The sequence below is a fragment of the Xiphias gladius genome, chromosome 18 (genome assembly GCF_016859285.1).
Source record: "Xiphias gladius isolate SHS-SW01 ecotype Sanya breed wild chromosome 18, ASM1685928v1, whole genome shotgun sequence".
NCBI lineage: Eukaryota > Metazoa > Chordata > Actinopteri > Istiophoriformes > Xiphiidae > Xiphias > Xiphias gladius.
Window position 1 is genome coordinate 24,884,976 of NC_053417.1, and position 14,500 is coordinate 24,899,475.

The 14,500-nt window shown below is 42.0% G+C and overlaps 2 protein-coding genes across 2 annotated transcripts; both read right to left on the reverse strand.

Moving 5' to 3' along the window:
• Positions 1-333: 333 nt before the first annotated feature.
• On the reverse strand, positions 334-6,637 carry pink1 (PTEN induced kinase 1). The gene is made up of 8 exons (XM_040153733.1): positions 6,161-6,637; positions 4,755-5,030; positions 4,526-4,629; positions 4,244-4,426; positions 3,904-4,067; positions 3,662-3,789; positions 2,960-3,190; positions 334-1,892 (listed from the first exon to the last, which is right to left on the reverse strand). Exons 1-8 carry the CDS (start codon positions 6,515-6,517, stop codon positions 1,608-1,610), a joined length of 1,728 nt encoding a protein of 575 aa, XP_040009667.1. The 5' UTR covers positions 6,518-6,637; the 3' UTR covers positions 334-1,607.
• A 3,546-nt stretch (positions 6,638-10,183) lies between these two features.
• LOC120803907 (trypsin) lies at positions 10,184-13,222 on the reverse strand. Its single transcript, XM_040152932.1, has 5 exons — positions 13,168-13,222; positions 12,763-12,916; positions 12,433-12,571; positions 12,043-12,297; positions 10,184-10,890 (listed from the first exon to the last, which is right to left on the reverse strand). The coding sequence occupies exons 1-5, from the start codon at positions 13,220-13,222 to the stop codon at positions 10,735-10,737; spliced, it is 759 nt and encodes a 252-aa protein (XP_040008866.1). The 3' UTR covers positions 10,184-10,734.
• Positions 13,223-14,500: the final 1,278 nt, after the last annotated feature.

Sequence of the window (14,500 nt, forward strand, 5' to 3'; positions counted from 1 at the left end):
CTGTGCATCAATATAGACCATACGTTACATGTCAGGTTTTGCAGAAAACTTACTCTACACACTGTGGTTTACATTCTACCTTCATTTTTTTAAGTATTTATAGTTAAAAACTCGTGTGCACATTTGAGCAATGGCTTCCCTCACCAGATCTCAAATGAAGTGGGGTTTATTCAGGTCTAGGGTATATTAAATCTTTTTTTTTAAGTTTAGGCCTGTAGTTTATATGTTGCAATGTTTTCAAGTAAATTTGTGTTACTGAGATGCTGATTTGTGTCCCAGTCATCTTACTGTGTGTGTAACGAGGAATGATCTGTACAGTCAATTTAGAGCTTTTTTCAGACACATACCTTTATTCTACAACACGGCAGAAAAATCTACAAATATCCAAAAATATTTCTCACCATCATTAGTATGAAAACAGTACACGCACTCTTTATCTTGTATCCCTAAGTGTGAAAGGTTAAGTCACTCTATTCAAATCAATTTACTGGAATATAATTGGTATCGTATATATAAGCAAGAAACAAACAAACACCAGTAAATCATACCAGTGGCTCTGAGAAAGTGCAAACATGGACATAAAGTGCAAACCACGGGATCAAAAACCAGAACAAGATCCATGCGTTCCATCTGCGTCATGGTGATTTTCATGTTGTAACATGACGGGGAGGTGTTCAAATGCATCACGTCGTGCAGAACAGGAGTATCAGCGATCGTTTGACTCACTGCCTTACACCGACACCCACTGGAAACCAGCCGTTTCATGGCGATTTGATGGACAAACAAGCAGTTTATGTGGTGTGTCATACCTGTGAAGATGTAAAACTTAACGTCACCCTACACAGTAGAGTCTAACAAGTACAGCATATTGTAACTTTAATGTAAAATATCTGCACTTGCCTTCACCTTTTTCGGTCCTACACAGACCAAATTTTCGTCAAACACACAGGTAACAACAACTGTGCGGGTGTGGGGTCTTGCCTCGCAAATAGTGCAGTAGAGCTTGTAAAAGAAAATATATCCTCTATTATAGCAGAATTACCAGTAGCCAGTAGCCCTTGCTTTTCTGGCCTTATTTAGTTGTCTGACAAACATCCCTCATTTATGAAGATATTAACCTTAGAAAAAACAGGGGAGCCAAGCTCATTCCTCCAATCACAGTAGCTGTTATTGTCTGTGATGCACAGCACCCAGAAGACACACTGCATTTTGCATTAGCGGCGCTAGTAGCACTTTGTTCGACTCCTGCCGATGGTGTAGTGATGCCGAGTGAAACAAATTCACAAATTTGTGATAAACTCATTCTGGGAGATGCAGATCAGCAACTTCGGCAGCAGTAGACGGCACTGGGTTAGGGTGGACCAGGAATAGCAAAAAGGTGAATTACACCATTTAACAATTCACAATAAATGCTGGAATACACTACAGCCACAGTTGGTGTACAACTATGTAGGAGTACAGCGCTTTTGCTCCTCTGAGTAGCCATCAGATGTACAGGCTAAGACTAAATATTAGAAATATAGGTGTACTGTATATGAAAGCCAGTTTTAACTCTAGCCTCCCAGTCTATCCACATGAAGGTTTCTAAGTTACGTGATTTAGAGTATCTATGCAGACAGTATGAAGGCCTGACGCTGCTCTCGTCCATACAGCAGGAAGCCCACAGCGGTGCGCAGGTCCTCCAGGTCCAGGTTAGACAGAAAGCTCCTCTGAAGCTCCTCCTCCACCCTGTTCCCAAAGGGACCACGACAGCCCTTCAGGAGCACCACAGCAGACTGGCACAGCAGCCAGTCAGCCAGCTTCCTCATGCCTGCACTGTCCTGATTCGCCAGGGCCTTCCGTCCCCAGAGGCTGAGGTGTAGCATGTTAGCTGCGACACGGGCACTGGGGCGCTGTAAGAGTAAGAAAAACATCAGTGAGTATTGCTAGTTACTATTTCCAGACTAATCTAAGCTACTACCAGACCGAACAATTCGTATAGCATTCATTTATAACAGGAAGATATTAACAATGGGCAAAAATGACTACATGTAATGTAACAGAAGTTGCTCATAGTCACGAACCCACGAAGAATAACCACCTGATAATTTCTCCTCTTCGCAGACTGTCTTATCATTTTTAAGCTCACTGTTTTTGGTTTCACGGCCTGCAAATTTTCTGTTTCGGTTCACTCTCACTGCCCTCATCAACCTCTGCAAGCTGTCTGCCACTATTTTTTTTTTTTTAAGAAATACATATATACCATTTATTATGGCCGTGGTAGGTTTGTAACCCCTCATTAATCATGTTTTAACTGTTATAGTTATCAACTAAACAGAGACACGACTACAAAGTATATACTAAACTTGCACTAACCATGTACAGAATAAATATATATTTTAGTGCCTAGTGATAATCTTAAAGTAAAGTAATGGTTTTTAGTGTTAGTTCAGTTTCCGCTTAAGATTTTTTTTTATTATACTATTTTCTGTGCTACTTGGCTGTTGTAATGTTGCAATTTTCCAGTACGATTAGTAAAGTATTACCTATCTTAAACAAATTAATACTAATGTTTATAGGCTGGAAGTTTAAACAGGCAGCTGTTGTTAACGCAGCCACCATATCAACCTTGTAGGGAAATAAAACTGCAGCTCAGTGTTGTGTTTAGCATGGTGCACCGCCCCCAAGTGGCCAAAAAAATAAAAAAAATAAAAAAAATAAATCAATGAATTGAGGTTAAAGTTCTTTTCATAGTAATTAAGAATGATTAACTTGTTCTGAAAATTACCAAAACTTGTGTAACTTCTCACCAGAAAGACAGAGAGATAAACACAGCTATGATTACAACATTTCAAATTATTTATTAGATCATGTGATTTTAAGAGTTTTCCAGGACCTGTGGACACTCGGCTGAATCATATCAATCACTGACTGACCACACAGTGTCCTAACAAATCCTTCCCCAACCCCTGCTCTCTACCTTGCTTGGGTTCCTCCTGAGGAGCAGTCGGACCACTAACTGCACATCAGCTGGAACACGGGAGGGCAGAGACGGAAGCTGCCCCTCCTCGTAGCTCCTGCTCTGCAGTCCCACCGCTCGATAGAAGGGGTTGCACTGGCCGAATATCTCGTAGGAGATGGCACCCACAGCCCAGGCATCGGCTTTGCTGTAGTCGATCACCACACCACACCCTGGAACAGCAGTGGCCACCTGCGGGCAGGCACATCGTGGAAAACGATGTAATATATGGTTGGTTATGGTTAACTGTAAAACTTCTATTCGTGTGAATCACTGAACACAAGGACAACCCCTTCGAAAAGTCTCTTTACATTTTTAACTGCAGTCTGAGCTACTGCCACCTCCGGCTATAGCCATGGAGGAGGTAATTCCATCTCTACATACACTACATTTAAGAAGATTTTCATGAAAGTACACATGTATCGGTACATCGAAAAGCCGTATCTTTGACGGCTGTTCAAACTGTGATTACGGGTAATTTGGCGCTGCCGTCAACCCCAAAATGACATATCTCTCTTGGAAAGTTCGTTATTTAAAAGGATATGTGTTAGCTAAAAACACATGGAAACGCGTGTACATGTTGCCCAAAATTTCATACATCTGTGTGTGTAGGGGCCAGTGAGAGACGGCTCACCACCTGTTGGAAGCGCTACCTAAGCCTACCTCAGGTGCCATAAGCGAGGCATTCCCTCCTCTGTTGACCCAGATACTGTTGAAGGGCAGCTGTAGACTCGAGTCACTCTGGGCCAGGCAGCAGCCAAAGTCAGAAATCACTAAACGAGGGCAACAATCTGTATAAAAGCAAAAATGAATGGAAATTTTAACGGAAGATGACGTCTCAAATTGAAGTGATCTGCATTTCTGTTTAATTTGGTGATGGAACCCGGGATTGTCACTCTTTTCACCTGAGTCAAATTCCAACAGCACGTTGTCTGATTTGAGATCTCTGTGAGCGACGCCCTGTCTGCACAGATGGTCGACCCCCTCAAGGAGCTGCAGCACCATCAGAGAGCCCTGCCTGCCACCTGGCGTGGACACCTCCAGGTACTGACGCAACGTGCACGGGTAGCTGAGGCACAGAAGAAGACAGGCTGCTACTGCAACTGAGCTGGATGCGTCTGTAGTCTTTCTTGTATGCACCTCATCCAAGTTATTATACACAGGATTGTCATGAAATCAGATCCAGTATTTGATACTATTTACGGTCGGCGTGTTTTTCAGCAATAGACATTAGATGTATCTTACTTCTTCATGACCAGGAAAAGAGTGCGATCGTTGCCCAGACCGGCAGGGTTAAGCCTGGCCGGCAGCACGTCTGGGTACTCCTCCTGGGCACCTGGTAGCAATGGGACGTCCGCTGTGAAAGCCCGGTACACTCTGATCACATTAGGGTGAGCTGACACTCTTTTGGGCGGGACTCCAAATTGTCTGAATGTAGAAACAGATGAGACCACAGCCATTCATGAACAACTTCCCTACACCATGTTCAGCACTGCAGCACTGGTGGGGAACAACAAAAACACTTACCCATCCAGAGTCATTTGTTCTTTCTCCTGCTTTAAGGCCAGAGGGCCTGCAGGCACTAGCTCCTGTGACATGGATTTTAATATGCCCTCGCTCGATGAACCTGCCTGCAAACAAATGGTATCGAAAAAGACCAGTCAGTACTGATGCGTGCTCGTCATTTGTTTTCCCACAGACGCCTGGTACCTAAAATAGAAATCCCCGGCGATCAAACCTGTTTTAGAATACCCACCCCAAAGTTCCACATCATCTTGACAGCCAGAGGGAAGCTTCTCAGTGAGCAGCATGTCAGAGATCGACCCTTCTCTCCTTCCTCTTCATCTTCACTCAGCTGCACCACAGAGCCCTCGCTGTCGCTCTCCTTTGGCGGGGCAAACTGAGCTGCAGCCTCGTACACCGCTGCATTGGAGCCTTTCCCAATCTGTTTCCCAATGATGTAATCCTCCAGTTTATATCCAGAGGTGAATGGCTTGAGTGGGCTCTGGAACCTTTTCTTCTTAAACACAGCCTGTAGATTGGGAGAAATGTTTTTTTTTAAGATGTGAAATTTATTTAAATTTATTTCGGCCAAGTGAAGGATAACAGACTCAGCCAGGGAAAATTCAGAGAATCCTCACACACCGGATTAAAGCTCTTAAAACTTTTTTTGGCAGAATTTTTTTTTTTATTATCATTACATTCTATGTTTTTAAAAATTTTCCCAAATACCCAGTAAGGTCAAAACGTTTAGTTGTTTTCAGTCCCTTTAAAGTTTTGGGAGCTTTACTCCTGAAATATTTCTTAACACTTAATACCAAGTTGTAGATAACATAATGCTGCATCATAACATAGTTTTAGAAATTTTAGATCAGCAATCAATACGGCTTATCTTCCTGACATTTCTGTACTGCCAAATTCATCTTTTTTTTTTTCTCTCTCTCTTTTTTTTTTTTCAGCAAGCTTAACCATGCCAAGTGGAGACGACTACAAAGGGGTCATCCTATTATTAGTAGCAGGGGAACAGACAGGAATTGTGTAACGCAGATGGACAACTTTCATCATTAGGTCTCAACAAAATTCATGATTTTATAAAATAATCCATTTTCCAGTGTCAAGCACTAAGACAGTGAACAAGCACTAAGACCCTTAACTGAAGTAAAAGTGGTTACACCAAGGTGTAAAACTAGTTGATTATAAGAAAATGTCTTGCATTAAAATAGTAAAAGTAAACAATTATTAACAGCAAAAAATATTCACGTATCAAAATTAGGCAGAATGTTATATTACTATATACCTTATATTATTGGATTATTATTACTGATGTTATATACGTGTGCAGCATTTTAGTGTTGTAGTTGGTGTATGTGGAAATATGTTGAGCTACTTTATATATTGTTGGGCAGTTTAATCTGCAACAATGCATCACAGGTTATGAGATGATATGTTTTGTGTGTAAAATGTTATTGAGCATGAAGGAACTGCGGTTGTCTGATAAACAGAAAGGTCAGTGGAGTAGAAGGTACAATGTCTTCTGCTGAAAATTGGTGGACTACTGGTATATAGTTGCATAAAATGAGGATAGTCAAGTAACGTAAACGTAGCACAAAACTGTACTAAAGTAAGCTACTCAGGACAACCGTTTATCTGGGAATACAGTACCTGGATCTCCTGACATGTCGCCGCACTCTTTCTGTCATCCTCAAGCTGCTGCTCGATGAGCCCCACGCCGAGACCGAAAGCCAAAAACACGGCCCTGTTGCGCGGGGACCCGCCGGCAAACCTCCTCATGAAGCCGGCCGACTGAAGCTGGGCTGCCAGACCCCGCAGAGAGGTGCGGTAGTAGCGGTACCGAGACGGCAGGAAAGCCTGAGGCTGAACGGTGCGGACCGACGGGCCTACACGGAAGCGGTCAGCTCGGAGCCTCGCTGCGAGTCGGCCAGCGGATTTGAGGAGACCCAGCTGAAAGACCGACCGGCCCAACTCCAGCCCGCGGCGCATGGCGTGTTTCACAGACATTATTTTACCCGCAGAGGTAATTCAGGCTGTTTTCGGAGTCCGGCTGGCGTCGGCCACACTTCGGCGGCGTCCAGCAGGCAACGACACCGGTGTATAAACAAAACAACAGCTACTGGGCATGCGCGAGAATGACAGTTGACCTAAATATTCTTTATCTTCTATTCTCTTTACTGTACAACTAAATATTCTGTAGGGAAAAAAAACTACAATTTTAGCAACAACAACAACAAAAATCGTCTGGAATTTCCAAAAAAATATTTGCCTCAGCGGTTTTTGACTACGGGAGGCAGAAGACGCCAAACAAACTCTGCAACAGAAAAACTAATCTGCAACTCTTTTTGACAAAATGTCAAATGTCAGGATTTGATGCTTGTCTTTATTATAGTGAACTTTTTGGATCACTGGTTAAGTAAAACAAGCTTTTTTTTTTTCTTCCTAGAGAAAATGTACACACAACGAGAGGCAGACCAGCGAGAAATTCAGTGCAAGTCCATCAAAATTAAAACATTTCAATCTATGTTGCGTTCATCAGGGTTGCGTCTGGTTTCCTCACAGACATTGATAATTGATCGATATGTCACCATAGATACCACATATCCAAAACGATCATCACTATTCACAGGCAACCTTTTCTTCAACACTATGTACAAAATACCATCGCCCTCAGTTGATACAAAAATTACAAGAAAAATGTTCTACGATTATTAGTTTACATTTATGTTTACATTTACTCATTTGGCAGATGCTTCTATCCAAAGCCACTTACAAGTGAGGGATAACACGCAAGCCTCAGTACAGTAGGAGACCTTGAAGTAAGCTCTAAGCACAAAAATTGTTCAGTAATACCAAAAAAAAAGTGCACAGTCAGTGCAAGTCAGGCATGTTAGGTTCCTAGAGGTGTTATGAGAGGAGGTACTCTCGGAAGAGATGAGTCTTAAGGCGATTCTTGTAGACAGAGAGGGGCGCCCCTCTAGTAGATATATGCAGACCCAGAGCTCACTCCGTGGGCAAGCATTAGGGACTTGAATTTGATTCGGGCAGCCATGGGTAGCCAGCGGAGGTCCACGAACAGCGGAATGACATGTGCCCTTTTGGGCTGATTGAAAACCAGATGCGCCTCCGCATTCTGGACCATCTCTAAGGGCTTCACTGTGCATGAAGGGAGACCCGCTGGAAGGGCGTTGCCATGGCCTGTGCAAGAGGTGGGTGGCGTACTGAGTCAGGTCAGGCCTGATTCTTCTTATGTTGTATAGAGCAAAGCGGCACGACCGGGAGACAGACGCAACATGGTCACAGAGGGGTAGCTGGTCATCAGTCATGAAACCCAGGTTTGGTGCAACATTGGTTGGGGTGGGAGATGAGATAAAGAAGCAATTTTTGACGTTGATACTGTGATGGAGAAATTGCAGAGCTGGGATGACCGGGAGTTAAGTCTTAGGGAGGTTTAGTTGAAGGTGGCGTTCCTTCATCCATGTGGATATCTGACAGACAAGCCGAGAGACAAGCCGAGACCATGGGGTCATCTGGCGGAAATGTAAGACATAGCTGGGTGTCGTCTTCAAAGCAGTGACATGAGAATCCGTGTGAGCGGATAATCAGACTGGAGGAGGTGGTGTGTATCGCAAAGAGAAGAACGCCCGATGAAATAGGATTCAGACGAAGAATGCGCTTTGCCCGAAATGCCCATATCAGAGTGTACAGATGGCAGGATGCTGTGGCTCACCATGTCAGAGGCTGCTGATAGGTCCAGCAAGATAAGAGCCAATTACTCAGCTGCAGCTCGAGCTGCCCTTAGGGCTTCTGCCACGGACAGCAGAGCCAGTTCAGTGGATCGGCTGCTCTTGGAGCCCGACTTATTCGGATCAAGGAGGTCAAACCATGAGAGGAATTCTGAGACCTGTTTGAAAACCGCCATACAGTGTATTGGGTATGACATTACAATAAATCTCTCACAATATTGTCTAATAAATATACTTATTCGTCTTAACCCATCCATCAGTAAAAAGATTGAATATCCATTTTTTCAGTATAACATAGCCTACTGTTTTTTCGAACCTCATTACCCAGACTAATCTTTCGAAAAAGTGTATTCAAGTCACCTCCATCACTTAACATTTCGAATAACCCTAAGTAATTACCAAGTCCATCTGCATTTGAATACGTCCAACCAACAACTAAATCTCCAGTAATGCTCAAAGAAATTCTGCTCATGGAGCCCAAATATAATCCAGTAAACTCTAAAGAAAAGATGAAAGTGCTTAGTTTAATCCAGAATGTCTCCTTCTTAAGAGGCAACACACCCTCTCAGTTTCCACATGGTGAAACAAAATATCAAAACAGTTTACCCTCGGCTGTGGGAAATTTTAATGAACATGTTAAACTGTTTTATTACATTTGACAGACAAAAGAATTGATCAATTAATCGAGAAAATAAAGGGCAGACGAATCGACAATGGAAATAAGTTTTAATTGCAGCCGTTCAGTAAACATCAATCAACCCAGTGAATGAGAAGGTGTAAAACAGCTTTCTGTGAGCTGTCACATCATGAAAAAAAACCTACACTCCTGCACGACTCCACCTCATGCAGTTTTTAGTTAAAAGCATTAGAAAAACAATGCTTTTTTTTTTTTTTTAAATCAGTTTTGAAATTTTAACACCAGAATATTGTTAAAGACAAATACTTTTCAAGTTGAAAGCTTAAATAAAAACGTGAATGAATGAATGAATGATTTAATTAAAGCTCTTAAGGGTTAAATATGTCTAGCCTGCGTTAAAATTAACCTTGAGAATTATACACTAACACACTGTGAAGGCAGGGTCGTCATGTCAACACTCCGAGTGTTCAGTGTGACCAGAAGCAGCAGAGCTTTTTGCCGTGACAAACTTTCCCCCGCCTCATGAAAGTAGGCCTTAGCAGCTTCATTTTAACGAGGCAAACCCGATTAAGTGTGATTCTTGAATGCCGTGTTTGGTCAAGCCATTTGTCAGCCTGTCAATTGATTTTCACACCGTACGGGCAGGAATGTGGGGCAAGGCCTGAATTCCATACACTCCTAAACTGGATGGCTCCCCAGAGCTAGGGGCTGCACTTACCGGTAAAACCACACCGGCATGCCAGTCTGAGTTTAGGTTAATAGAGCTGACAAAGCAAAGGTTTTCCTTTTACTTTTTTCCAAAAAAAAAAAAATCAACTAGAGATGTATCAGCAAAAATGCAGTAACCTATCAGCATTATAGAAGTAGCATATACGCACGGTATGCATTAAAACATACTGTTAATGCATGCACTGCTACATGAAATTCAGTAATGATTTCCTGGCGAAGACAATTCCCCCCGGCTGACGTAAGGGCTGCTCTTACTCTGAACTTGCTGTGTGGACACTAAGCAACGTTGTTTTTTTTCTCTTTTTTCGAGAAAGATTTTTGATCCTCATGTCTTCTTCCTGAGTCTTTTTAGGCGGATGCTACTGACACAGCCTGTGAGAATCGAACTTACTGGCTTTTTAAATTCTTGTAAAGGCAGGGCAAGAGATTGCTCACAGCAAAACGTACTTATCGTAAGAGAAACAACTCGTCTTTAATGTCATTGTGGATGGTTTATTTCACTCATTCTGTACTTGTAGTAACATTAGGAAAGTTTCACCAATCGGTGTATGGACCCAGTGCTTTGGTACCATGTCCTTAAAGCTGTGTCAACGAATATTTTTATATTTGCAGTGCGTTAAATGACTAAATGCAACGTGAAAGGTGTTATGTCATGTTGAGTGACCACTTTTAGTCTTTTGATTCAATGTAAAAATTTTAAAAATATAAATTGGGCTGGGTGATAATTCAGTATTGTAATGGATTTAAACCACATTGCCCAGGTCTGCTAATTAATCCAGCTTTAATATCTTTGCTACTGCTACAACTACACAACTACCACCACTACTACTAATAATAATAATAACAATAATGGTAATGGGTGTATTTATGTATCACTTTTCAGAGCAATGAATGAATAAAAATCACTGAATTATAAGCATATTAACATTTTTCCAGGAAAATGACTGATAAACCTGGCTCGATATGGCATAACTCAAGATTATAAACCGCAAACAAACTTAGCGTGTAAAGCTTAGTTTAAAAATAATGTCTTGAATCAGCCTGTTAGTTTGTTTTCAAATGGAACGATTTAGGATCTGTGCATTCTGCGCGACAAGGATTGTGGCGACTGTTTATGTTGACTCATTGTCGATTATCCATTTGATCCACTGGACGTAGCTCCTCACTTTGGTGTAAACCCCAGGGAAGTACGGGTTTGCACAGCTGATGCCCCAGGAGACAATGCCCTCGAAGCGGCCATTGCAGATAAGGGGACCACCGGAGTCGCCCTGTGGATCATCAAGACAAATTAGAGATGATGAACAAACATGTTTTGATACCATTTTTTTTTTTTTTTTTTTCAAATCCAATTTTGAACGGTGCACACTAGTTTGCAGTATCAACTGTACAGTCTTTAAGTGGTTTTTACCGTGTATTTAACACGCAAAGACAAGCATGTCGGTATAAAAAATCTTTGCTAATTAAGGAGTTAATTGGCTAAATTAGGAGGAAACTGATTTTTCCTTTGGAGACAATTACTCAAGAACAATGCATAATAAAAACTTAACACTTACACCACAGGTACCTAACTGGAGTAGATGATCTGATTAGTTTTTGATGTGCCTTGATGCATACATTTACATATTAATGATGTAAAACTGATTTTTTTTTTTTAAAACTTGTGTCACCAGTATTTGTACTCTACAACTACTTGAGCGCATTTGTCATGGAACTAATGAGGGGACATAAGGCCTCTTGTTTGGTTAATTAAACAGGGATTGTGCGCATTAATGAACATTGCCGTAAAAGCGCCAGGGCTCGCCAAAAGGCCGCTTTCAGTCGTGTTGGTGGCGCGGCTCTAACGGGTGGCAGTATTGGTCTGTTGGTTGATCCACCAATTTGATCCAGACTGAAATATCTCAGCAACTGCGTCATGAAATTTTGTACAGACATTAATGACCTTAAGAGCAGGAATCCTACTGACTTTTGTGACCCCAGGACTTTTCCCGTAGTGCCACAAGGTTGATATTTAAAAAAAAACAACATTTTTTAGTGAAATTGTCACAACAACTAGTGGATGGATAGACATGAACTTTAGTACAGAAATTCATGCTCAAAGAACCGCTTTGCCACAGTACGGACTAAAAGAACCACTAACACTGCTATGGACCTCTTAGTGTGGTTCATCTGTAGTCCCATGACAGGTGTTTCATAGTCACTCCTAAAAAGTTACCGAAATAGGATAGAGGCATGCAAAGTAATAATAGAAAGGGGCTATTAATGTTAGCATATACTACAAGACAGTAAAACATGCAACACAGAAGCATGTTATACACAGCATGTACAGCAATAAAAAGGGAAATTAATTTTGAGATTAGCATGCACCGTACAAGACAGCATGCAACACATGCATAATAAAAAAATTTAAAAAATCTTCCTACTTGGCAGGAATCTTTGCCACCCAGTCGAGATCCAGCACACAGCATGTTTGAGGTGATCCTGCCCCAGTAGTAATAGCTGCAGTACGGCTGTACTCTCACGTCCACAGCACGTAGCACGGGCGAGAGGGAGAAACTGTAAATCTGCGTCACACCCCAGCCGCTCACTGTGCAGACGTCATCGGAAAGTGGAGGGGTGTGTTCATCGGGCAGGTCGGCTGGCTGCACGTTGGCGTTCAGCTGCGCCGGCTCACTCAGCTGCGACATAAACCACAGTTACGGCACCACGTCTGTGAGGTGCTGACCAAGCGATCACATCACCTGTCCGTTTGAGAAGCGGAGTGCGTGCATGTGCCAAGACGCCCATGTGCTCTACCTGTTATTTCCGCCTACCTTAATGAGCATGATGTCGTTGTTGAACGTCTTGTAGTTATAGTTGTGGACATAGATCTTTGAGACGTTGAAGATCTGTTCAAATCCTTCTTCTGTGGTCAGGCTGTGTTCACTTAACACCACCCTCATCAGACTGCTCCTGAGGGGCCAAAAGCAGACACAAGGTGCCTCAGAGTTTACCCTCTAACTGCAAAGTAAAGAAAAATTACCATTTCACGCCTAAAAAAAACCACTCTGTCCTCCTTTTATATTAACAAAGTCAATTATTATAACATCTTAACTCTTCTCAAAGTGTGCCTCTGTCTGGCAACGTCGAGTGTCGGTACTTACGGCCTCCAGCAGTGGGCAGCAGACACCACCCACTGAGGGTGCACGAGGGTTCCTCCACAGTAGTGTTGCCCGCTCTCTGACTGCAGGGAGGCCTGATATTTGATGGAGTAGGGCACAACCTCCTGACCCCCAATGATCCTCGCTGCAAATGCCTCTGCGGACAGTGGCCATAGGCAAGCAAGTCAGGCATTTGGACGTAAGCTTTCTTTTAGATGCTAATAACTCTGGCTCACAAACATGTTCTGTGTTGTGCTGAAGAGGAGAGTGGGAAAGTTAGGTAACGTTTCTGTTTTTACCCTCTTTTCAACCGCTGTTAAATTAAAGACCTTTTCAATAGGGTTCTACATCTTGTCAACAGTCGACACAGCCGAGGTTGTTGTACCTTTCAAAGACCGAGGAACTTACCTGATACCGAGAAAGTCAAAAGCAACAGCACAGCAGACCTTCGCAGTGAACCCATATTTTTACTTATCACCTGAAACGGAGAAATATGACTTTTAGCAGCTTCTATATACAGTATATAATGTGCCAATGAATTTAATTGCTCATACAGTCGTGATCAAATCTGATTGGCTTTGTGTGAAGTAAAAGAAAATGAACGCATTATGCCAAATTGTGGCAGAGTTATACCCACAATAGGCTTTAAAGATGTACAGCTTTGTGGCCTAACTTCAAAATGTGCAAAAGGTCTCGGCTTCACCCGGCCACCTTTGTAGAGGATCATTTTTTATTTCTTTTTGCTCAAAGGTACCGAAGTGCAGGTAATTAATGGCAAAAAGTTCCCAAATCCTTCTGTTTTAGCAAATGAAATGTTACAGCAATGGCTTAATACTGACAGGGCACAGTCTCTTAATGAGCTGTAATTCATTATGAGTATCAGGGCCTTGCTTAAAAAAGTGGATCAACGATGATTCATCATCCTACTCTACTGTATCACTGTGATTTTATTCTGAAAGTACTGTACTAAATTGCTATTTTAATGCAATTTTAGCGTGTGTTCAACTAAATGTTTTTCCGATTTTTTTTTTGATTTGATAAACACTGTCATAACCTGAAATCTGGACAGACTATGTATATTAATTATTAAATTTGAAAGAAAAAGGGGTTAAAATCGCCTTCTACTTACCTGTTAAGTCCAAACGCGGCGACCTTCGGATTATCTCCAACTGGTGGGGCCAATGCTCTCCTGGTGCCTTTTATAGTGTAACTGCATCCTTACCCAAATCTTTTGTTTAAATTATCTTTTTGTCCTCTTCTGTACTGCGACCATCTCACACTGCAACAATGAAACTGACCTACTACGTGACAAAGCTACGGTGTTCTCTTGTATTATGTCCGTTTCTAAGCCTTGGTTTTCTGCCTTGCACCTTGGGATATGAAGCTATTTGTCATCATCGTCACCAGTGCGCAGCCGGAGTAAATGTTTACGGACTTGTTGATGTGATGTGAAATTTGCTTGGGATCATTTGTCATGAGTTGAATTTTCTGTGTGACTGTGGGGGGGATATAACAGAAAAACAAAACAAAAAAAATTCAGAGTGACGTCTGAATTTTGTTTGCATTGTTGAACTTGAACAGGAAATTCAACAGCAGTACACTGTGACTTTTGTGGTTGAACTTACAGTATATTACTTTACACTTCATCATCTAGAATATTATGTATCTACGTGTCTCATTTACAAATAAACACGCAATAATTCCTTAATTAAAACACAAGTCATTACAGCCAATAATGCGC